The sequence below is a fragment of the Hippocampus zosterae genome, chromosome 3 (genome assembly GCF_025434085.1).
Source record: "Hippocampus zosterae strain Florida chromosome 3, ASM2543408v3, whole genome shotgun sequence".
NCBI lineage: Eukaryota > Metazoa > Chordata > Actinopteri > Syngnathiformes > Syngnathidae > Hippocampus > Hippocampus zosterae.
Genome location: NC_067453.1, coordinates 24,191,034 through 24,214,478, shown reverse-complemented (window position 1 = coordinate 24,214,478; position 23,445 = coordinate 24,191,034). Strand labels below are relative to the sequence as shown.

At 44.5% G+C, this 23,445-nt stretch overlaps 1 protein-coding gene and 1 long non-coding RNA gene across 7 annotated transcripts; one reads left to right on the top strand and one right to left on the bottom strand.

The window, feature by feature from the left end:
• Positions 1 to 30: 30 nt before the first annotated feature.
• Positions 31 to 22,678, top strand: LOC127597859 (centrosomal protein of 290 kDa-like). Of its 6 annotated transcripts, XM_052061199.1 has the most exons (51): positions 31 to 315; positions 607 to 737; positions 2,810 to 2,887; positions 2,985 to 3,042; positions 3,116 to 3,162; positions 3,828 to 3,977; positions 4,277 to 4,330; positions 5,782 to 5,928; positions 6,288 to 6,470; positions 6,549 to 6,638; positions 7,126 to 7,248; positions 7,338 to 7,461; positions 7,808 to 7,971; positions 8,105 to 8,267; positions 8,431 to 8,531; positions 8,641 to 8,707; positions 9,102 to 9,178; positions 9,259 to 9,334; positions 9,412 to 9,533; positions 9,677 to 9,829; positions 10,095 to 10,250; positions 10,334 to 10,449; positions 10,555 to 10,657; positions 11,026 to 11,256; positions 11,600 to 11,773; positions 11,888 to 12,190; positions 12,385 to 12,536; positions 12,626 to 12,737; positions 13,423 to 13,878; positions 14,117 to 14,281; positions 14,350 to 14,454; positions 15,196 to 15,330; positions 15,404 to 15,658; positions 15,720 to 15,827; positions 16,030 to 16,229; positions 16,608 to 16,821; positions 16,903 to 17,040; positions 17,119 to 17,331; positions 17,415 to 17,531; positions 17,613 to 17,755; positions 18,040 to 18,195; positions 18,585 to 18,699; positions 19,633 to 19,761; positions 19,854 to 19,937; positions 20,016 to 20,174; positions 20,242 to 20,361; positions 20,574 to 20,743; positions 20,835 to 20,976; positions 21,549 to 21,610; positions 21,961 to 22,037; positions 22,113 to 22,678. In XM_052061199.1, the coding sequence occupies exons 2-51, from the start codon at positions 624 to 626 to the stop codon at positions 22,337 to 22,339; spliced, it is 7,128 nt and encodes a 2,375-aa protein (XP_051917159.1). In that variant the 5' UTR covers positions 31 to 315; positions 607 to 623; the 3' UTR covers positions 22,340 to 22,678. The 6 variants fall into 6 exon arrangements, 5 of the variants coding, with proteins under 5 accessions (XP_051917159.1, XP_051917158.1, XP_051917155.1 ...); XM_052061195.1 differs by lacking the exons at positions 31 to 315; positions 607 to 737; positions 2,810 to 2,887; ... (2 more) ...; positions 3,828 to 3,977; positions 4,277 to 4,330 and adding an exon at positions 18,842 to 19,441 and having other exon boundaries at positions 5,639 to 5,928; XM_052061197.1 differs by lacking the exons at positions 31 to 315; positions 607 to 737; positions 2,810 to 2,887; ... (2 more) ...; positions 3,828 to 3,977; positions 4,277 to 4,330 and adding an exon at positions 18,842 to 19,441 and having other exon boundaries at positions 5,639 to 5,928; positions 22,120 to 22,268.
• Positions 3,801 to 7,211, bottom strand: LOC127597899 (uncharacterized). Its single transcript, XR_007961798.1, has 3 exons — positions 7,089 to 7,211; positions 4,205 to 4,393; positions 3,801 to 3,905 (listed from the first exon to the last, which is right to left on the bottom strand). It is a non-coding gene; the product is annotated as an uncharacterized LOC127597899 (long non-coding RNA).
• Positions 22,679 to 23,445: the final 767 nt, after the last annotated feature.

Below are 23,445 nucleotides of genomic sequence, written 5' to 3'. Positions count from 1 at the left end.
CTTCCGGGGCAGAGGTGACAAGAAAAAATAAATATTGAGTCGTGTTCGCTTAGGTAGATTAAAATTGGCGAGAAACTCTAAGAGCTCATGTTTCATATATTTCTACAAATTAATTTGGACTTTATAAATAAAATAAAATAAAAATAAAAATTGATACCCCCAACCGTTAGATGGCGTTGTGCAGCAGAAGATAAGTGCCGAAGAAGAAAATCAACACCACGAATAACATGTTACCGCGTTATTTGTTTTTTTCATTCACTACAATATGGATTTTGTTTAAGCACTGATCGGCGTACTGCACACGACAACGGAGAGGTAATTGATCTCACTCTTGGAGAACGTGTGACAACGGAGTTCCGGAAGAATAAACAGTCGTCTATGTTGAATACCACACTAAATATCATACGACTGTTGTTTTAGAGGCGCAACATAGAGAGGCTTCGTTTTTCTCGGTTTAATGGCATTGTTTTAATGGCTAAAATGTTGCCAACTCCTGACGTGATACGTAGCGTAAGAATCTTTTTTGTAGTAGTCCGAGTCAACATTTTGTCAATCAATTTGGATGTTTGTGTGTGATATTTTGGTGTGTTTGTTGACGGCTATCAGCTGTGGGTGGCGTCGCCATGGCCGGGACTACTGTTGCTCTCGAGTGGGATGAGATTAGGAGGATCAAGCCGCGGAGCCTCCACGAATGTGACAGACATGAATTGGACCACCTTGTCGCGCGGCTCACCTCGGTAACTATCCAACACGAATACATAGTTTGCCCAAAATGGATATACACTACTTGTCAAGTTTTTTTCGTGTATGCAAATATATTTTGCTAACACCTACTTTTCTGCCTCTTCTCCCTTTTTCCCCCTGGCATGTTTATCTTCCTGATCCCCTTCCGTGTCCATACAATATCCTTATTTTGAAAAAGATGAGGTTCTGCCTTTTATCCTTTGTTCCTAAAACATACTCTTTTCCGTCTTCCTTCTACCCCCATTTTATTTAGCATCTTTCACTCCCTTTCTTAGAATTACTTTCCTTTGTTTGTTTGGTACTTGTATAATACTTTATGTAATTTAAAAAGTGTGCACTGAATTTTGCTCCACCACATTTGCAGTACAGAATAAAAACGTATCACTGAAACACCTGCTCTTGATATTATTTAACTTTGGCGAGCTGATATTTCACATATGATGACCAGCCCCGCTCACGGAGTATCATCTCCTGCACCTTTAAATCACACGGACATGTCACGAGGAGTCCATTTTCCCACAGTGTATATGCGAAATGTGTCTTTGAATGTGCATAAAACAAAAGTGTGTATTAAAATATGACGTGAGCGCTCAGTCCAGGGAGCATCAACGGATTAACTGCTATGCTAGTGAAACACATAATCCAAAAGGTGGACTGGTTACGGGGTGGCAATACAAGTTGAGAATTTAATGCAAGTTGAAAAAAAATTAATCCTCCGGATATGGTGATTTTCTTTGGAACATTGACTTTTTTTTCTCAACATCACAAGACCTCACAAGATGAGAATTGGCCACAAAAGACTTGTGCGCAACAACTATTTTATTCTCGATTATTTGCTATGGTAAACATTTGTAACCATGAAGAGGATAAATTCCGTTTAAACTTGTGTGGATCAACATTTTGCGATGGCCCTGGTGTGACGCTGCAACAGATCATTTGTTTCTATTAGGAGTGCAGTAAATTGAAACGTGTCAACGACAGTTTCGTGCGAGTGCTGGAGCCTATCCCAGTTATAGGCGGGGTGCCACTTGAACTGGTTGCCTGCCAATCGCAGGGCACACATAGACAAACACTCACAAGCACATGTAGGGACCACTGAGGCGCATTCAACCTCCCGTGCATGTTTTTGGAATGGGGGAGGAAGCCGGAGTACCCAGAGAAAACCCACGCAGGCATGGGCAGAACATGAAATTTCCACACAGGAAAGCCGGGGGGCCCCAAGTCGAACCCTGGACGTCAATACTGTGACGCAAAAGTGCAAACCAGTCATCACCCTCCCGCAGACAGATGAATCCATTCTTGAAATAATCATTAGATGAAGCCCTAGTTTCAATTATTTTACAATCGAACAAAACTCCTGCATTTGACTTTGGTATTGCCACTAGTCTGTGAAGGATGTCTGCATGGAGCAGTACAAGCGCTTGACAACTGAGATATAAAGGCCCGGAAAGCCTGAGTGTTGTCAGTGCGAGCGTGTGTGTGTGTGTGTGTGTGTGTGTGTGCAGAATACGGTCATAAATATTTCACTGAAACTCGCCGCAGCAGCGAAGATAAAAATGATGCACATCAAGCGGAAAATGTTGATTATCCAAGATGTGCGCTCACGCAGTGATGCCAGACAGCATTAAACGAAATGAAAAATCAAGACTTAACTGGCTGACAGTAAATACTGTGGTACAAGTCGTAAATACTTTTCGACCACCCCATCGGGGAAAAGTCATTATTCAGGCAATGTATTTCTTTATTTTATGTGTGGCCAAAATCATTGGGTGGGCCGGGCCCTCTTGAGCTTTTCTTCATTGTCATCTGAATATTCATACTCATTTTCTCACACGAGCTGTTCCCCAGATGTGAGACAAAACAAGAAACCCAGCTGATGAAAGTATCAAATGTCACTCAGAACATTTTGCTGTTCACCATTCAGTCACATTTAGGGTCATAATGACCAACTATTTACAGGCAGCTTGTAAATAGTTGGGGGAGGGGGGGGTATGTCTGTGAAAGGGGCAATTCTCAGTCCTCATTTGATGTTGTTCTTATGAGGCGCGTATGTTTTGTGTTGCAGACAGAAGAGTGGCGGGTGGAGCGTCAGACTCAGGAAGATGTAGTCCACATGCTGCGAGTGTTGCAGGCCCTGCTCAAGGTCTTTTTTTGCACCTTGATTACATACCATCTAGATTACGGTGATGATCAGAATTGTGCCTGGATTAAAATGCGATTTTGTCCTCTTCCCGCTTCAGATGAAACATCAGGAAGCGTCTCTCGCCGAGCAGTTAATAGAAGAGCAAGAGAAAAATGGTCGGTACGGATAATTTGTCTGAATAGGAGACGCTGCTTATGTGGATTTTTGACAATGATGTCTGTTGTGTAGAAAAGAAACTTCAAGCCAAGATATTGAGACTGGAGGAAGACCTCAAGGTAAGGCTTGGTTTATTAAAAACTTCAAAAAATGAAAATCATCAATCCACGTGGACTCATGCGTCATATTTAGAGGCTTGTTTCAGATCTCTCGTTATTTTCACAATATGTCATCTTCCGTTGGCCCATCACTATCGATTATTCCATCCATTCATCAATAACATTGATTTTGCATGAAAATGAGGATAGGCGGTTTGGATCATAGGTGGAGGTTTTGCAAACATTACTTTTTTTCCTGTTACAGTTTATGAACCGATGATCGCGGTTTATATGGTGATGGTCAATGACTAAACAACACCAATTAAACAGCAGTACCCAAAATGACATTGACAGGGAGTGACATTGTACTCGGTAACGTTTTTGAAACAAAGCTACTTCTTGGGTGCCGCTTAATGCAACGGGGTGCATTGTGATTGGCAGAGCACCTTAAGAGGATTACTGTACAGCTAATTCCGAGCATAGTAGCAGCCGTGCTCGTTTGGATTACGACTGTCCTCATTTGTTAAATTTTTGTACACCGTCCAACGAGTCAACTGTTTGTACTGCAAAGAAGAAGGTAATCTTGGGCTCATCTGTGTCCACAACATGTCTACCTAAGTTATTCAGCGTTCATATTCTTACCGTAATTGCTGATCCTCTGTTGTTGTTGTTTTGTCTGTTCTCAGTACGCAAAGAGCAGATATGGTGGTGGCGGGACAGACAATCGCTTCCTGAGGAATGAAATCCGTCAGCTGGAGACGCAACTGGAACAGAAGGAAAAGGAGGTGACCCATTTGAGGAGGGAGATGGGAGGAAGCAAGAAGACCATCGATGAGGTGGGTCACCGTCACATCAGAATCATTTTGATGCTCTTTGTAGACCGGTAGGGCCAGATTCATTTGTGGGACGTTGTGCGCTAACACAAACCCTTGCTAACAGCTGTTGCGACGTCACGCATTCAGAATGATTTGGGCGTTCTGATACTACGGCATGAAATAGTGTCTTAATGTTTGTGATACAGCTGAGCCCAGCTTGTGAAAAAAAAAGCAAATAAAATGCGCACCTGTGAAAGGCAATAAGCAGTAGAACTACAATCGCAGTTTGTTATGCGTGTGCTTGCTGTGCCCTCTTGCAGTTGGTCCTGCGAGCAGAAGCAGCCGAGGACGAGGTCAAGTCGTTGAAAAGAGAGGCACGTAGCCGCCACGCAATTGCCAAAGCTTCTCTTGTCCTCTCCTCTTCACCTTTATCTTTTCTGTTCAAATACAGCCTTACTCAATTGTCTCGCATTTGTCATCCACATTTTTTGTTGTCCCATATTTTCCCAATGTCCTCCCTGATCATCTTTGCCAAAGATAAAAAAGCTCAAGAGGAAGGTAAGACTCGTAGGTTGTACAATAAAATTAGATTTACGGCCTTAAATTGTATCGCCAAAAACAAGGTCGTGAACATTAGAAAACATTTGGCTTGCTTACGTCCAAGTGGTTTCGGATCCAGGGATCCTTCCTTGGGCTTCTGTACGAACCTGAAATCGTTTTTCAAACTCTGACACCAAAGCGAGTAAGCTCACAAAATCATTTCAAGTACCCATGGTCGAAGACAGCCATGATTACCTCCAAACACCAACATGACTCAACATGATATTTTGAAAATTCAGCCACTTTGACTGATAAGTATGAAATTTGGAGGCCACATAAGTCTTAAGGCGCCCTGCCACTTTAGGAGTCACTTCCATCTGTCTTTTTTAAAGACAGACTTGTCGGCTGGTTAGCGCCGCTTAGAATGTTTTGAGTGTTTAGCCCCTGAAAAGTTTCACCAAGCAACTTCAAAATTGATTGGCATGTTTATCACAGTGCGGCACGGTGGTCTACTGGTTAGCATGTCGGCCTCACAGTGCAGAGGTGCAGGCTTCGATTCCGGCTCCAGCTTTCCTGTGTGGAGTTTGCATGTTCCCCCCGTGCCTGTCTGGGTTTTCTCCGGGTACTCCGATTTCCTCCCACATTCCAAAACATGCATGGCAGGCTAATGGAACACTCCAAATTGTCCCACTGTGTGAATGTGAGCTCGAATGTTTTTTTTCGCCTCTGTATGACCTGCGATTGGCTGGCAACCAGCTGGGGGTGTACCCCGCCTACTGCCCAAAGACCTCTGGGATAGGCTCCGAAATGCCCATGCCACTCCTGAGGATAAGCGAATTAGAAAACGGATGGATGGATGTTTATCACAAAAATCTGACAAATCCAGCCCTGAAGGGACACAGGATTGCGACATCGAAGTGGCCATTTAGCAAGTCATTCATTCCAGGAGATCCTTCAAAGATAAGCTTGCCGACTTGATCGAAACCTGGAATGTTTTATAAATTCTGGCCCCGAAGCCATATTCGCTTTGCAACACGAAACTTGACTGGCACGTCTATTGTGAGTATACACAATAAATAAGGCCTACCCGAAAAAAAAAAACACACAAAAGCGGAAGAATTTCTATCATGGATATCACTTGTACAGTATAGAAATAGTTGTAGGATTTGTAGAGCCCCTTCTTAGTATAGAAGTGTAAATGTGGGAGATGAGTATGATGACCATTGGCGTTAAATTCATTAGTTCATTTCCTTGTGTAAGTAAAAGTAAATGTGTCCTGGACCAGAACACGCAGCTGCAGCGGGATGTCGACTTTTACCAAGGAGAGTTGGAACGTAAGGAGTCCGATGTGTCCAAAGAGGAGAATCCCGAAACTCAAAAGAAGCTCAGCTCAGCCAACCGCCAGCTTTCCCAGTGCCTGGACGACTTGCAGGTAGGTCTGCAGTACTCAAGTCCAGACTCAAAATGTTTTTTTTTTTTTTGTTCTCTCGGACTTGACTACCGACTCCTTGGCATTTGAATCGGACTTGTTTCAGACTTGGCTATTAGACTCGCAAAATATTTTAATCAACTTGACGGAGTCCAACTATGTTTTTGTTCCTCAAATGAATGCCCTCCTTCAAAGGAAAATTGAAATAAAGTTTTTTCAGGTTTTCAGAATAGCTCTCTGATTGATTGAGCCAAAGCACGCAGTCTTTTGGCGTTATAAAATTCGGCTTGCAGGTACCCCATCGCCTTCCTTGCATGACCATCTCCACAATAACGACCAGAAATGTGTCGATCTTATTTTAGCAAGCAGAAGAGGAGATATCACAGCTGAAGGCAGACAACCTCCACATGCAGAAATGTGTGATGGAGTCAGCCAAGGAGATGGAAAAGATGAGCGACGAGTACAACCAGATCAAAATGGCCGTCCATCAGTGCGACTCCTTGACAGACCAGCTTAGGAAAGACAGGGATCGCGCCGAGCTTCAGGTTAAAAACCTCCCCTCCAATGAAACACTTTTTTTGTGCTCTCACTTTTCATGTTGCTGACATCTGCGTCATGTGCAGGTCAGAGAGTTGACGCAGAAGATTAACTCCATGACAGAAGAGGATGACCCCATTATTGCAGCAGTGGACGCTAAAGTGGACCAATGGAAGGTTGGCGTATAACTTTTCAGGACCCCAAGTTACTTTCCCCCAAAAGAAAGTTCATAGGAATTTCCATCGCGAGTAGTCTGAAAAGACACAGCAAGTCTGCAATCTTGAGTTGTAGTAGCCATTTTTGGGTCAGTTATGAGTTTGAGCAACAGCTGGTAGTACTGTCCCGCGAAAGAGTATTTGCCCCCTTCCTGGACTTTGCCTATTTATCACATAAAGATTTCAGTTCATCAAACCGTCATTGCATGTAGGCCACTGGTGTCAAAGTCAAGGCCCGGGGGCCAGATCTGGCCCGCCACAGCATTTTATGTGGCCCGCGAAAGCAAATCGCTTTGTTATAAATTAAACATTTATATGGTATATTTGTATGAGATTTGAGCCAAGATGTGTAGTGGCTCAACTGGTTTCAAGCGTCTTCGTATTCACTAGTAGGCAGACGTTTTCACCTACCTTGAGAATGTGTTCATGAGTTGATGTTCATTCGCAGAAAGTGCTCTCTGCAAAGGATGAGGACATTTTAGTGTACCAGCAGATGATCCGTGACCTGCAGCACAAGTTGCGAGTCGCCCAGTTGGACTTGGACAGAAGCAACATTTTAGCCTTGCAGCAGGTCCGTTCCATCTGCTTTACTTGACGTCTTCTCCGGAACATGTCACTGACACTGATGAAGACAAATGTTGGTGAATGAATGCCCTGCAGGCTGTGGAGGAGCGAGATGATCAGATTAAAACCCTGAGAGAGCAAGTGGAGCAGTTTACAGATGAAATGGAGAAGCAGACATTGCTCATGGAGGGTCTGAAGGTGCCCAAAAAGGAAAGTAGTGGTGAGTTGCTCCAGGTTGTTCCTCACAGAACAGTGTTGTTTCGTGCTTGCGCGGATAAGGCGCAAACGACACATTTCCAACAATTTGGGGAATACAAAATCTTTGGAACTGGGGGAAAAAAAACATTTCATTGAACAGTATCGCATTTGATGCCAAGTTTCATTTTTTTGTCTACTTCTTCGTATTTATCTTGTAATATTCATGGATGTCTTTCGTCTGTCAATGCCAATGCAGAGCATAAATATACCAATACAGAGGCTGTTAAATGACTCGAAAGAGATTGTGTTTTGTGAATGTATTATAGAGAAAAACGTGCGTGTGTGTGTGTCTCTCCCTCTGGTTTAAGCATTGGTCCAGCAGAGAAAAATGGAGGACCTCACATCCAAGCGGGATGCTGCTGAAATGAGAGCAGTAGAGGCAGAGGAGGCTTTGAAACGAGCTGAAGCTCATGCCGAAGAAAAAGACCAAGAGCTCATTGAGGCCTCAAAGCGCCTGAGAGAATATGAAAGAGTAAGTGGATAACAACACACATAAGTCATAAATGCAATGCCATCGGTGTCACTGCGTGCCCAGTCGCTTCCTGACTTGTGTGACACAAGATGTTTTGATGTCTCAAAATAAAGGCTCTTTTTCTGTATTCTAGGGCACTTATGGCCTGGAAGAAGCCACCGCTGAGGTCAAAGAGTGTAAAAGTCAAATCCAAAGGAGAGATTTGGAGTTGGAATCTCTGACCAAAGAGATCAACCAAGCGTACATGACGATTAACCAGCTCTCAGAGGAAAATGAGGACTTCCGGGAAAGACTCGGTGATGTGTTTTTTTTTTGCCCCATCGCAATATGACAACAATAACAACTTTCACCTCATCTCAACTTTATACCAAGAGCACTTTAACAACCACGGCGGTATCTAGTGCTGTACATAAGACAAAAAAAATAAATAATCATCTGACCGTTTGTGTCTTTCCAAAGGCTACAAACCCAAACAGGAAGTGGACCTGAGCGAATTCAAACGAGCAAGAGACCTTAAACAGCGGCAATATAAAGCTGAAAATCAAATACTCGCTAAAGAGGTATAAACACAATCCATAATGGAGCTGAACAATTTTGCAAAATAGTGTTGAGCCAGTGTTGAGCCAAAATTTCAACCCAATATTTTTTTTCTGCAATGTTCCTGTTCAGATTGAACGTCTCGAAGAGGAACGACTACAGATGAAGAAACAAGTCAGACTCCTGGCCAAACAGAGAGGTGACTTAATCACTATTCACTCCAAACATGTGACACAGCAGCCACTTAAGAAAAATTGATGTCTCCTCTTTCCCCGTCAGAAACAAAATATGGGGAGAAAACCTGTAATTTGCTCAGTTTTGACCCCATTTAAATTCAAACCAAAACAGCAGCAGCTAGCAAGGCACATAAACAATTTTACGATGAAGCAAAGTCACGCACTTCAAAAACTCCCCTAAAAGAAATAAGTGCTCTCAGCAGCCATTTTGGTTGCAAACCTGCCATTTTGGACTTATTTCCAGAATTTCTTCAGAAAGGAATTAGTCCTGGATGATCTCTGAGCAATAGCGACGTTTTAGGGCTTTGTGTAATTATCTGTTCATCCGTGACCTACAGTACATTTCTGTGTCTTTAGGGCTGCCACCATCCATCTTGGTGGAGGAAGCTGTCTCACACAGGACAAGTCACACAGACGAAGAGCTCCGAGCCAAGGTCAGCACATTGGCACTATTTCAAATGAAAATTGAATTCCTGTCCTAGTCCTATATCATTTATGGGCAATGTGTATGCAGAATGAGCATCTGGAAGAAGAGCTGCAAATCCAGAAGAGACAGATGGAGCTCAACAAGACACAGTTTCATCTCAAGTGTACGCAGAAGCTTACCAGTCGCGTCCCATTCTCCGTTTGGCCCTTGCATTTGACTATTTTCTGCGTCTTTACAAAGTGGAGCAGCTCTCCAAGGAGAAAGGAGATGTGGAGGCTGCACTCAAGGATGTCCTCCAGGCTTTGAAGGCCAAGGAGACCAGTCCGTCTGACGCTGACTCGGGTATTTCTGGTCTCGTGGATGTGAGTAATCTCCCCGATGTTCTTTTTAATCGCTGAGACTCAACTCGTTCCTGTCTTCTGTAGTCTGTTCTGCTTTTGCCTCTGATTTCCAGTTTGCGCAACAGGATTTTCATATTCCTGCATCCAATTGTGTCTGATCACAGGTAGAGAACGTCATGGGCAAGCACCTGACGTCGGACCTCAAGTCTCAAATCCACGAATTAGTGGGCAGAAACGAGGAGCTCCGGCGGGAACTGAAGTCCACCCGTGAGGAAGCGACGGGCAGCGTTGCTCAACTCGCCGCCGCAAAAGAGAAAGTACGTCCGTGGCGCAGGCCGGAAGCCGCTGCCAACTTTGATTTTCAAGGCTATAATATCTGGTCACGGAGTTAACATTTAACAGTGATGTGAGTCTGTAAACATTCCATGTAGTCCAGTTTGCTAACTTTCACCAACATAAATTTACACGACAAGCGTCCCTTTTTTTCCCCAGTGATCGAATACAAAGCTCCTTGGGTTTTTGTTGACTTTCGCTTACTGCTGGTGACAGTTCTGTGTGTGTCTCTTGTGTGCGTGGTGTCAGATGAGTCACCTGGAGGGCAAGCTGGAGCACCTGAGCAAGTCGGGCGGCGGCATCGCCGGCGGCCTCTTCCAACCACTGAGCCTCCCCGAGGGCCTGGAAATCAGCAGCATGGAAATCATCAACTCCTTGAACGAGTACGCCGTCCGGCTGCTTCAGGTCTGTGGTATCTTGAATGCGTTAATCAACGGATAAAAAGCATTAGCTAATATTTTTCGGTTTCTGTTCTCGACGTTAACTAGGAAGTCCAGAATCAGGAGAACACACGGGACATGTTGACAGCGACACTGGAGGAATACAAAGAGAAGTTTGCCATTATTAGCCACCAGCAAGGGCTTCTGTATGAGGAATACCTCAGGTTTGAAGATGCAGTGTTCCTTATTGGATTCTTGAAACATGAAGGATGTTTTTAGGTGGCCGAGTGCTGACATTTCATGGAATTCTGAATGTAATTTTTGTGCAGTGAGAAGTCGCAATGGGAGAAGGAGAAAGAAGCTTTGACGAGCACCAGAAGCAGACTTGAGGAGAAACAGGAGTTGGACTCTGTTAAACTCCAGCAGTTCAGCGTAAGCAAGATGAACTTTCACGCCAGGAGATTGCAAAACTGCCGCATTCCAGCCATAACGCGTGCGAACGTTTACACAGACGCACGATCCCGCAATCAAGAAAGTTAAGAGGGCCTAAGGGACAGCATCGGGTGTGACGTAAGAAATAATTGTTGGACAGCCACAATTAATATTTCAACAAAACCGGATGGGAGAACTGTCAGGTGTTAAACTTCATACCCTCGTCCTGGCATTGCGGCATTTTCGTTTTTATAGGCGTGTGTCCCACTTCTGTTACCCTCAGAAATTAGTCAGCTTTGCCCCCAGCCCCCATTTTGTGTCGGTAGTGTTCGAAATCCAAAAACGCTTCACTTCACTCCTACCACTAGGACCTGCTGGAAGCCCTTGAGAAGGACCCAGAGGAAGTCAGGCGGCATCTGAGTGAATCGCTGCGCAAGTTGACCGTGTCCAAAGTCAACGAGAAGAAGCTGACTCGACGCTGCACCACCCTGATGGAGCAAGAGCAGCACCTGCGCAAGGAAAACGCTCGGCTGAGGGACGCCGACGCTCAAATGCAGACTGCTGTCACCGAGAGAATAGGCTGCCTGCTCAGATACAAGGCAAGCGACCATCTCATTCCGAGAGTATTTCAGGGTTCTTCCTGCCTCAAATTGAGGCAAGAGGTGGTGGCATCCAGACTGTTGTTAGTGAACAGGAGACCCACGGCAACACGTTTCATGTTTCATCGAGCATTTATTACACTTTGCTTTTTTTTGGAGGCCTTTGTCAGAGCCAGGTGAATTTGTCCAGCTACTAAAGATCAGAACTGCTGGTTCTGATTTGGGGGAAAATCTTAAACAAACATGAACTTTGCTTCCGTATCATGAACCTCCTTTTCAACTGAATCGCGTCTCTTGGCCTCTACCTTCTGTCCTGAAACTTCATGGAATTTTGTTTGTAAAGGAAACTGCAGCGTACAGGATGGCAGTGCTGCAGAAGGCCTTGGATGACAGCGTGCCGGCGTCGGAGCTGGAGAAGGCCAACAGGCAGTACACAGAGCTCACAGTCAAATACAGAGATGTGCTACAGAGGGACGGACTGCTCGTCAAGAGAACCACAAACTTGGAGAATCTGGAGGTGGGCAAAAACACCACGGTGGAGTCTCAAAGGTGTCACTTGTTCGCTTAGGACAGTGATTCTCAATGTGAGGCGCCACAACATCCCATCAGATTATTATTTCTGTCCCTTTAGAGTGAGAATGCATCTTTAAGAGGACACATGGCCACCATCAACAAGGAGCTGGAGATCACCAAAGAAAAGCTACACGCGTTGGAGCATGCGTGGGAGAACTCGAAGTTGGAAACGGGCGAGGGCGATGCAGAGAAGAGCCAAGGCGAAGGGGCATCGGCCGCCCGGCGGCTGGCCACGCTGGAGATGAAGGAGCTGAACGAGCGTCAAAGGGCGGAGCATGCCGCCGCCATGTACGAACGGCTGAGGAGCTCACTTAGCAAGGTGGAAGAGCGGAACAGTGAGCTGGAAGCCAAGTTTGCTGAGGTAGGATGGGGAATAGGGCACATATACAGCTCCATGGACAAAAAAAAAAAAAGAATCCACTGCAAATGATCAATTTCTCTGATGATGAAATTACATATACGCTCACATTTAGCCCATTTATTTGCCACTTGCCAGCCAACATACTGTATGGCGATCGTAGGCTTGGGCTCCAATGTTTTTGTTTCCCTCCTCAGTTGACCAAAATGAATGTAGAGGCACAACACCTGGAGCGAGAGCTGAGGGATGAGCTGGCTAACTGTGTCACCAAAGCAGCTAGCGATGCCGACCGGGCGAGGATCGGACAGCTGGAGGCCATTGAGGCACAACTGCGCACGGAGCTTTCAAAGTATTGTGTCCAAAAATAACAATGCTACAGTTAAGTCTTTTTTTAAATTCGGATCATAATGACAGGCTGCTTTGAATGATGATTGATAGGCTTCGGGAGGTTTCCGACATTGCAATGAAACAAGCGTCAGCTTTCCAGGCCAGACAACATTCGAACGACAAGGAGGTGGAATCTTTGAGGAGACAAATCTTAGACTACCAGGTATGTGTGATAGCATAACAAGACTAGAACTTGTACATGAATACAGGGAATAATGTAAAATCCTTATTCTACCGGAATAAATGTTTCCCCGTTAATTATAAGAATAGCAAATGACAATGACATTATTCCCAAAATACAACAATACACACTATGTGTTTTATGTTAACACATCATAGGAAGTAAAAAAAAAAGTAACATCCATTTTTACCGTGATTGTATATTATCTTATTTATAATTGTATGGGCGAGGCAGGGAAAAATTAGTAAAATATTTGTAGCTTGGAAGCATGTAACTCGGGTCAAAGGTTTCCAACTTGTTCTTCAATAGTCAATTTTAAGGGTTAGAAAAGTAGGTAAACAAAACATAGCAACCAAATCACTAAGATGGGCAACACTTACCCTGCTTTTGTAAACTAATTGCCCATTCATCCTCCATGCTAGCTTCTTTAACCGTGGTCCTCCTTTTAGAAAAATCTAAAAACAAACCCAGTAAAAACATTTTTGCTGCTGGCTAAAATGAGTTCCCATACTCAACTCAACTCAACTGTATTTATAGAGCACTTGCAAACAGCCATCGCTGCATACAAAGTGCTGTACATGGAGCAAATTAACACATAGAATAAACAGTAAAAAAAAATCAAAAAAAATTTACGTATCTTGTTCAATCTGTCATTTCTTGTTATCAGTCTCAATCGGACGAGAAGGCCCTGGTGGCGAAGCTACACCAGCACATTGTGGCTCTGCAACTCAGCGAGTCAGACGCCTTGGCTAAGCTGGCCGCTTCCACCGCCCACGTCCGCCATTTAGAGGCGCTCTTGCGGCGCTCCGAGCAGCGTCAGGACGCCGGTGAGCGGGCGCTGTTCCTGACCCGTCAGGAGGCCAGCAGCCGTTGCTGGCGCCTGCGGCAGATGGTGCAATCGTTGCGCCGCCAGTTTGCTGGCGCGCTTCCGCTGCAACAGCAGGAGAAGTTTTCGTCCACCCTGGTGGGCCTCCAGGAGGAGAGGGCAAAGGCGTTCCAGGAGAGGAGGGAGGCAGAGGAAGCACGGAGGACAGCGGAGGGTCGCGCGGAAGAGCTGGAGTTGAGGCTACGAGGCCTGGAGGAGCTCTGCATCACGTTGAAGGATGCCAAAGGGGCCCTGAAGGTCAGTTGCCCCACAAGTTAATGTCAAAGCTTGCATCCATTGTATCAAAGGAAATCAAATGAAGATGCGAAACTAACATAGCAAAGAGATCACAGCAAGAAAAGTCAACCGCCAAAATTAAGGCGCAACACTGTTGACATCCATCCGTTTCGAATAGCATTTGCGAGGAAACAGAAGTGCAGAAGTGTCGATTGTGTTCTGTTCGTATTCTACTGATCACGTGACATCATCAAAACAGGTACGCGAGTGGCACAAGAAGATGGAAGAAGCCCAACTGCAGGAGCTGAGGAAAAGCAGGGAGGTGACAATGCAAAAGGAGGAGATCCGGTACCTGAAGAACCTGCTGGAGGAGCGGGAGAGAAACATCCACTCACTCGGCGAGGAGTTGGTGCAGCAAAATATGGTAAGCATGAGCGTGAAAAAAGCCGTTCACTTTTAGGCACTTTTGTACCTGATTTTCTTTGGTCCAAGATTCAAGAAGAGCGCCAGCTCGCGTGGGACCAGCGAGAGTTGGAGTTGGAGCGTCAACTGGACCAGCACGAGAAACATCAGGAGTTACAGGGAGGCACTGAAAAGGTTAATTTTGAAACATTTTTCCATGGCTTTTTTTTCCGGTCTAAAATGAGCTATAGATGTTAAATGTAAAGACTTTATCAATGAATTCAGATTTGTCAGGGCAATTGTTCTTATTTTCTTATTTTGCCTGCGGTTTCAGTAGTTCAAGGCCGGGTGCCACGTCGTGCCACTAGTTGGCACGTCCGCTTCATAGTACAGAGGTGCAGGGTTCGAATCTGGTATTTGGTTTCCCTGTGTGGAGTTTGCAACCCGTGCCTGCGTGGGTTTTTTCGGGGTACTCTCCCCCCCCCGCCTCGTCCCCCTTTCCAAAAACTTGCAAAGTAGGTTAATGGAACACTCTAAATTGTCCCTTGGTGAGATTGTGGCTGTGAATGGTTGTTTGTCTACGTGTGCCCTGTGATTTCCCTGCAACCAGTTGAGTGTTTCCCCGCCGACTGCCCCAAGATGGCTGCTCTAGGCTCCAGCACGCCCACAACCCTCGTGAGAATATAAAGCCGTTGAGATAATGGATGCATGGATAGTTCAAAGCTGACATGGACTGCTTACACAAACATGACTAGAAGGGAGCCAGTTTACAAAAGCATTGCGTATGAATAATGTAGCCATTTGGTCGCTATATTCAGCGATTTATCCGACCCTAGCAAGTAAAATGGCAAATGGTATTTTTGTATTTAAAAAAAAAAAAGTCTTATTTTAAAGCCATATGGCCTGGCCTTATGAGCTAAGTTTCTGTGATTTCAGGCAATGGATACTCCCAGCTACCTCCCGGACACAAATCTACCTCTCAACCGACAACATGAGTTTGCCATGAGAAAAATCAGTGAGCAAGTTGATGTTATCTTGAACACGCAGGCCGCTGGAAAACGTTTGGAGGAGGTATCATTTCCTTCAATTTTGTGACGCTTTCAATTTTGCAACGGATGACAGGCATCCTTTTGGTCAAACGCAGAAACTGAAGGAGAAGGAAGAAGCCTTGAGAAAGTCCGAAAAGAATGTGGCGGCCAGGGACAAAGTCATCAACGAGCTGCGTCTCCGCCTCCCGTCCGTTGTCGCCGGCGGTGGGCGTCCACCGACGGACACTTCCGAGCGTGAAGGAGAAGCGCTCAAGCTGGTGCGCAAGACCGTGAAAGATCTCCAAGGGCGATTGGACAAGAAAGATGCTGTGCTCAAAAAGTACCAGAACCAACTGTCACAAGCCGTAAAGGTACGGTGATACCAAACTGTCGTAGTTCTCATCTTGTCACTAACCTAGCGACGAATCTCAGGATCAAGAGGAGCTTATCAAGAGGCATGACGAGGAGCTTAGGACACTTTATCAGAAGTTGGATTCTAACAACGACACCAACCTGGACCGCCTCAAACAGCAAGCAGTGGTACTAATAGCTGGGTTTGATTATCACCCCCCCCCACACACACACAAAAAATACATGTGTTAAGGGTATTTTATTTATTATATAAATAATCAGTAACCTGAATTTTTTTTTAAAAATCGTATCAGTTTGGCTGTTGGGTATACAAAATAGGTCAGACATTCATTGGTTCCCAAATATTCCTTATGTCCGTCCCACGCGCCAGGAGATGATGAAAAAGCCCAGCATCGTCATTCCTACCTCCAAACATTTGGACCGCATGGCAGAGTTGGAGCAGACTGTGGTCGAACAGGACGTGTCGCTCATGTCCGTTACCAATAAGTTGAAGATGGCCACCGTGGAATTGGAGCAAGTGAAGATGGCCATGGATACGCAGGCCAAGAAACATGCAGACGAGATGTCCAGGTGATGGGGCGTTTCCTGAACTTGGGGGCCATTTCTGTTGGATGATAGCAAGCCATATTTTTGTATGTGGTTCCACACAAATTGCCTTTGATATCATGAGCTTATACAACGAATTGTTGGTTAAAAAAAATGCATGGATTGCATACACATTGCCTTTTTTTTTTTGCATAGACTGAATGACTTAGCCCATTTGTCAGTTTAAAAATCCAAATATTTGCCCATGTCTGAGTTAACCCATCAAAAAGGGACTTTATGTGAAGTATCTCTTTTTAAAAAGGTGTTGCATATGTTCAAAACCAGTAAGATGTTAAAGCCAGAACGATGTGGTGACAGAAGAACATCTGAAACCATCTTGCTAAAATCACGGCTCTTGCGCAGGCTCAAGGAGTTTCATAGCGTAGAGGTGGAAGATCTGGCCGTGGAGACCAAAGACCAGAGGAGAGAAATAACAGAGCTGAAGAAGGAGATTGACTCCCTCCGGAACGAGCTAGAGAGCCAAAAGGAGGCCAACGTTCTGTCTCCAAGCAACACCATGAAGAACTTGGTGGAACGCCTAAGGCTGCAGCTGGTCCACAAAGAGAAACAGATCAAGGTTTGTCAAGAATGTTTTTTTTTTTTTTTTTTAAATTACTTTGGATCAGAAGCTTGCTTTCATTATGATTTGTTTCCTCAGGCTCTCAGCAAGGTTCTCTTAGAACTGCGGACCCAAATGACATCTGCTGCCGAACAACAAGTCTTAGCCAACGCCGCACAGACTGAGGAGAGGCTCAATGTACAGAAGTTAGTCGACAAGCATACCAAAGACCTGAAGGTGGGGCTCCACCTATCACATGACTGATGTGGATTATGATTGGTTGGATACAAACACCTCATACTTTTCTCCACAAAGGCTCGGGTGCAAGAGCTCAGCAAGGAGCTACAAACGGCAAAGGAGTCAGCCAAGAGAAACGAAAGCACCCTCAGAAAGGAGGTAGACAATCTGAACCAAGAGCTCCAGAAGAGCCAGAATCATCAGAAGAGCTTTCGGGTCAAGAAGGAGGAAGGAGAACAGGAAATCCAGGAGCTCCAGAAGCAAGTCAAGAGGCTCAGCAGCTGCATTCAGGTTGGGAGAAAGAAAAAAAAACAACTTCTTGGTTGGAAAGACCTTTGCAGTGTTGTTCCATGAATAAATATTTCTCGACATAGAATGAAAACATGTTCGAAGGGAAGGGGCCAACCATTGAGAATCTACAGAAGAAGATCAGGAAGTTGGAGTCAGACCTGGAGAAGAGTGCTGAAACCAAAAGATTCAATCAGGGAAAGGTTTGAATAACCGTCACCTTTATTATGTACATGTCTAAATGTTTTACTTGCGGCAAGGTAAATACTATGTACATTCGACAGTGCAAAGAGGAAATACTGCAGTGGGAAGAGGGCAAGAAGTGGCAGTCTAAGCTTGAGAAGATAAAGAATGCGCTGAAGGATAAGGAACAAGAAAATGACTCGCTGTCCAAACAGCTCAACACGCTAAAAGATCTCTATGGCAGGTCAGTGACAACAAAATAAGAATAACAAAAACTGTATGCGTCACGTGAACAATCAAGCATTTTTGAATTGAAATTGTGAATCGTGATCACATTTATCAGTTTGAGCACCAAATACCTTTGTAGTGTATTCAGTTAAATGTAGGTTGAACGTGATTTGCACATCACTTTACTCTGTTTTTATTTATGTTTAACACCATGTCTCAAATTCATTGGAAATAGGATTGTAGCGTCTATGGTCACTGATGACCATTGTTTTTGCTGTGTTGTTAATGGCGCTAACGCAGACTAGAGCGAGAGAGGAACATACTGCTGAAGAAAACAAAAGCTCGAGGAGTGACAGCGGACCAGGTTGCGGGAGTCAGACGAGATGAGTTAGACAAGGACCTCGAGGAGCTGAGGAAAAAGAACGCAGAGCTGGAGAGTCAGCTGAATGCCATTAAGTACGTATGCCGTCTTTTTCAGTACTAGGGTTCACATCTTATGTCTCTGGCAGCACTCACTTTATCCACCGCAAGTCATTCAAATCAAGCCCCATGGGGTTTCAGGTGTGCCACAGAGATGTGTTCTGGGGGCCCTCCGCCTCTTTTGTATTCATGGTTTGGGACTGTTGTCCCGTTGAATAAATGGCTGAAAATCAATGGCTGACTCTTGCTCTCCTTTCCCACATACAAAACCATTGCACATGCAACTGCTTCCTTTTTTTTACCCGCTTCACCCAAGTGGCTATTGATGAAGCTCGACGATCAAATTCAAATGTCTCAAAATTTGCAACACAAAGCCACGACCACCGTACTGATCTCCGATGTTTGTATTTCGGGGAACCTTCTAGGCAGCAACAGGCTCTAAGTCGTGACGCCGCTTTAGAAGATCTGACACGGAGGAACCACCACCTGGAGGAAAGACTACAAGCAATAGAGACCCAGACATCTCCCTCAAGAATGCCCGTGAGTGTTACTGTGAAAACACATCCCAGATTTTCAAAATATTCTCAAATGGGACTTCTTCACACACATCCTCCTCTGTTGATGATATAGCCCCACTATTTTTCTTTGTCTTCATCTGTTTTTATTTCTTGACTGGTGTCAGTTGGATTCATCGCATGCAGAGAGGAAAACCTTGCAGGCTTTGAAAGGAATGACTTTTGATGTTAAAAACGTCTCTTCGAAAGCAAGTGCAGCGCACCCTCCGGATGAACCACAGTGCTGCTCCCCGGGCCCTGAGGTCAACAATGTCACCTCTGAAAAGTCTGAGTTTGAAACTGACGCTGAAGAAATGAATTTGAACCTTGAGGCGGCCAAAAACCACACAGCACAAAACAACCACGTAGAGGGTGTAAATAAGATGGAAGCAATGGGGAGTAACAAATCTGTGGACATACCGAATGGTTCAGAAGATGCAGAGCCTGAATCTGAAGGATCTGAATCATTGTCCTTCTCTGGAGAAGGTGAAATAAAAGGTAATGGGAATAAAAATGATGAATTGGTTAGTCGAGACAGTGATAAAGACGAGGGGCGATCAGATGCAGAAAAGCCTGAGGGGACAGAAGAAGATTTAGTGTCTACAAGGGAAGCAACGCAAGATATTCCAGATATGACCAAATACGAGGAAACAAGCCAAAACCTTGACAGGAAACAGAAGGATGATGGTGTACAGAAGCCAGAAAGCAGGTCGCAAATATATCCGAAGGTACTTCAGGCCTCTGTAGTGCTCCAGCACTGTACTAGTTTTGTAGTACTCCTCACGGGGCTGAAGTCTTCCCAGTCTTCCCCTTTTGCGCTTTACTTTTCCATAGTGGTGTGTAGGCAAAAAGTTACACATGCAGCTTTCTAGATTGTAGTCTTAAAACAATACATCTTTCTTCTTTGCCTTACTCTAAGACATCAGAGAAGGATGCAGAGACACCAAGAGACATGAACCTCCAGAAGGAAAACCTCAAACTGGCTTCAGAGAATCTGGAGCTCCGTCTCCAACTGGCACGGGCCAACATCGACCTGCCAAGGCTGAAGGTCCGCACCAACTTTCTACATGGTTGCTGAGAGTACCTTGTCACAATTATCTATAGAATCTAGATTTGTGGTGTATTGCTTTGCTTTTCTAGAGTAAAGTTGCAGACCAGGAGGAGATGTTCAGTGTCCTGAAGAAAGAACGCGCTGATTTGCAGAAGAGGCTGGCCAATACCAAAGTAGGATCCCGCAAAAAAGAACAGACCTGTCTCCTTTTTATAAATCCTGACAATCATTTGTTATGGGATCCTTAACAGGTTAGCTCAAGCGGAAAAAATGTGCCCGAACTCGAGAAAACCATCCACTTGATGAGGAAGGTGGTGGAGAGGTTACAAAAGGAGAATGAGGCACTCAAGAAAACATCAGCAATTCAAAGTCAGGACAAGGCCTTGGAGCAAGAACACAAAAAGCTACAGGTTGGTGTCCGCACGACACGCACGCTTTCACCATAGCAGGCTCGACCAATAGTCTTTTGTCTTCCAGGCCGAATACGACAAAGTGAAGAGCCAACAGGAAGCAGAGATTCGCAGATTGGAATATAAATGCAGAGGACTGGAGAAGATCGTGACAGAGAACGAACGTCTGCGAAAGCAAGTCAAGAGGGTACAATGAAGACCAGAAATAGATTAATGAATATCCAGTGCACTCTCGCTTCCATACCGGTCACCATTTCCAAATTCACCAATTCACATTTTTTCTGTGGGACTTGCCGTTATGTGGTTCACTGTACAAGCTCCATGTAGATCCCAAATTGATAAACCACTAAGTACAGAACACCACTTAAAGTTTACATGTTGTCAAATGTCGGTCATCAGGAAGCGAATGCCGTCGAGAAACTGCGAGTGTCCAAGACCAGCGTGGAGCTGGGCTGTGAGAAGCTGGAGGTTGAGCTGGAGGAAACAAAGCAAAGACTCCGCGACGCACTGTCCAAACCCGCCCTTGAAGTCACTGGCGGCAAGTCCACCAAGGTGTCTGTGGTGACTCGGTAAGAAGGCCGGATTTTACCATCAAAAATTGGTGCCAACTGTTGTTTGTTTCTTTCTTCTTTGTTTGAATTGATTTTTCTTGTTCCGTAGAATGTTTGAGAACAAGATGAAGGAACTGGAGAAGGAACTCTCTACGAAAACCTCCAATCTGGCAGAACTCAAACAGAAGTTGAAGGAGGCGAATCTACGTGAGGAGACGGCGCAGATACGCATCCAGCAACTCGAAGATCAGGTAAGATTCGGCGACTTATTGTGCGTTCATCCCCCCCACTCTCACATGAGCAATTAGTCCAGTCCTATTTTTATTAAGTCATTTGCTTCTCGCTTTGTACAATTTGTTTCACACATCCTAGACGTGAGCGCCTGGTAGGCTATAAATTCCTGTGGTGGATTAAATGGTCCGCATTTGACAACCTCAACCAAACTGGGGAGACAATGACCAAATTAAATACACAGTCCAGCGCCTTTGGATGTACCGCACAGACAGGAATCTGTTTGCTTGGTGTGAGGCTGTTGCATCTCGCTCAGGTTTGGTCACAAATTTCAAATGGACAGATGGGCCAGTTCAAAGAGATTGAAACTACAACAGTACTTTGTCTCACGTTACATATTACACTGCCGCCGGTCACATCCAAGTTTGTGACGTTCGATGGAAGGTAGAGGTGGTACACTTGCGTTTGCCTTTAGTTGAGCAGGACCCCCCTCCCTCCCCCTACTTGCATCCCATGTTCAGATATTTTAACCTTCCCACTAAGCTAGGAAAACTGTGGGACCAAAATCCTTGTTCTTTTTTCATTTGAACAGGTTGACAAATTGAACGTTGCCGGCAGGGTGCATACAGAAGCAGATGTCTCCAAGAAAATGAGGTGTAACTATGAGTTTCTGTTCATCCCTCTACTGTAATTGACATTGCCACAATCCGTTGCCGCTGTATCATACACATCAAAACATAATAAGAAACACACACACACAAAAACCACACTGTGTGGTTGCTGCCAAATATTGTGTGTCCTAATTTCTGTTACAGCGAGCTATGCTAATTACTTCCAGTATGCTACAATGTGTGTGTTTTTGCTGTATTTCTCCACAGTATTTTTTTCTTTTACGTGCCACGACATACTAGCATTTCAAAACTGCATGAGGGCTAATCCTTTGGAGTAGGAGGGTACAAACGCATTTTTGGACTGTTGTTTTAATGGTTTTTGTTTTTCCACAGCGAGTTGAGCGCAGAGTTAAAAAAAAGACTGGATGAGTCCAGCGAGCAAGACAGTGGGACATCCAAACACGACACAGGTGACGCTGCCACACACGCTTTATTCCACACTCTTGTCACGACAAACTAAATTCTCCCTTCTTGTACTTCATAAGAAAGCAGGAAGCTGAAAAGTCTCCTTAAATCAGTAGAGGCGGAGAAAAGCAAACTGGAAGCCCAAGTCCAACAGCTGAAGGACGAATTGGGCAAGTTGGATGCCACATTCTTTGATGAGATTGAAGACTTGAAGTACAACTACAATGCGGAGGTGAAGAAGAACGTCGTGCTCGAGGCGCAGCTGAGGGAAATGTGTGATCGCACCTCAAGAGACACCCTCAGTTGAGGTCAAATCGGGTGCAGCGTTTAGTAGACAACTTCATGGCTTACACTGATAAACCTTTCAGTGCCTTGGTAGCAATAAGCATCAGTGTGATTTGAACAATTTGTCCATTGGACAATGTTATTTTTAAAATTGCAGGAACTTTTACGTCTTAAAATGTTACTTTCATAAGTGCAGCTTCAAATGTCGTACATTATCCTGTATTTTTTTCTGCTTTATAACGGTACAATTGTTACAATACAGTGTGGGACGAATAAAGGATATCTTATCTTATCTTATTATCTTATTGTCATGTACAATCGTAGTGTTTGTGATAACTACAATAAAACATTACACGGGTTACTTGGGGAAGCCATTGGAGCATTTAGTTGACATCCTTGATATCCATCTTGACATCTGTGTCCCAATAGGCTGTCTTCATGAAGCCACTTCAATGTGGGAGTGGGACAACTACGTGTTACTCGTAAGGCAAAACTGTGTGTTACCTGACAACAGGGTACTTTTAAGTTCACCCATTTCTTTGGCTTATATGTTTATAATTCAGCCCACTTTTACAATAGCCCGCCATAAATCTGTTCTATAGTTTTTCGATACCCTACTAGTCCACTGAAATGTCTAAGTGAGGACAAAGTGCGTACTAGCACATGGACCTTAAGTATGCAAGTACTGTTCTGTATATCAAATGAATGCTCAAACCGCTTTCCAAAGATTATCAGGCTGTACTTCCTACATTAAAACCTGATTAGATTTTAATTGACATAAGTGTTTGTAACATTAAAATAAATATAGTTGGAATGATTGTCTCCTGACAAATGCAGATTTTAATTGACATAAGTGTTTGTAACATTAAAATAAATACACTTGGAATGATTGTCTCCTGACAAATGCAGATTGATAGAAGTGACGTTGAGCAGTACTTACTTTCGATTCATCAGTCCAGTCTTGCTCGTGATAGTTTATATGGATCCAAATCTCCAATCAAATGTAATAAGGCGGTCACTCGCCTGGTTCTCGAACCCTACAGATATAACACAAAAATATATTCTAGTCGCATGAACGAATCTTGATATGCTGGTGTTTGCAATGAAAAGGCGAAGCAGCCTACCACA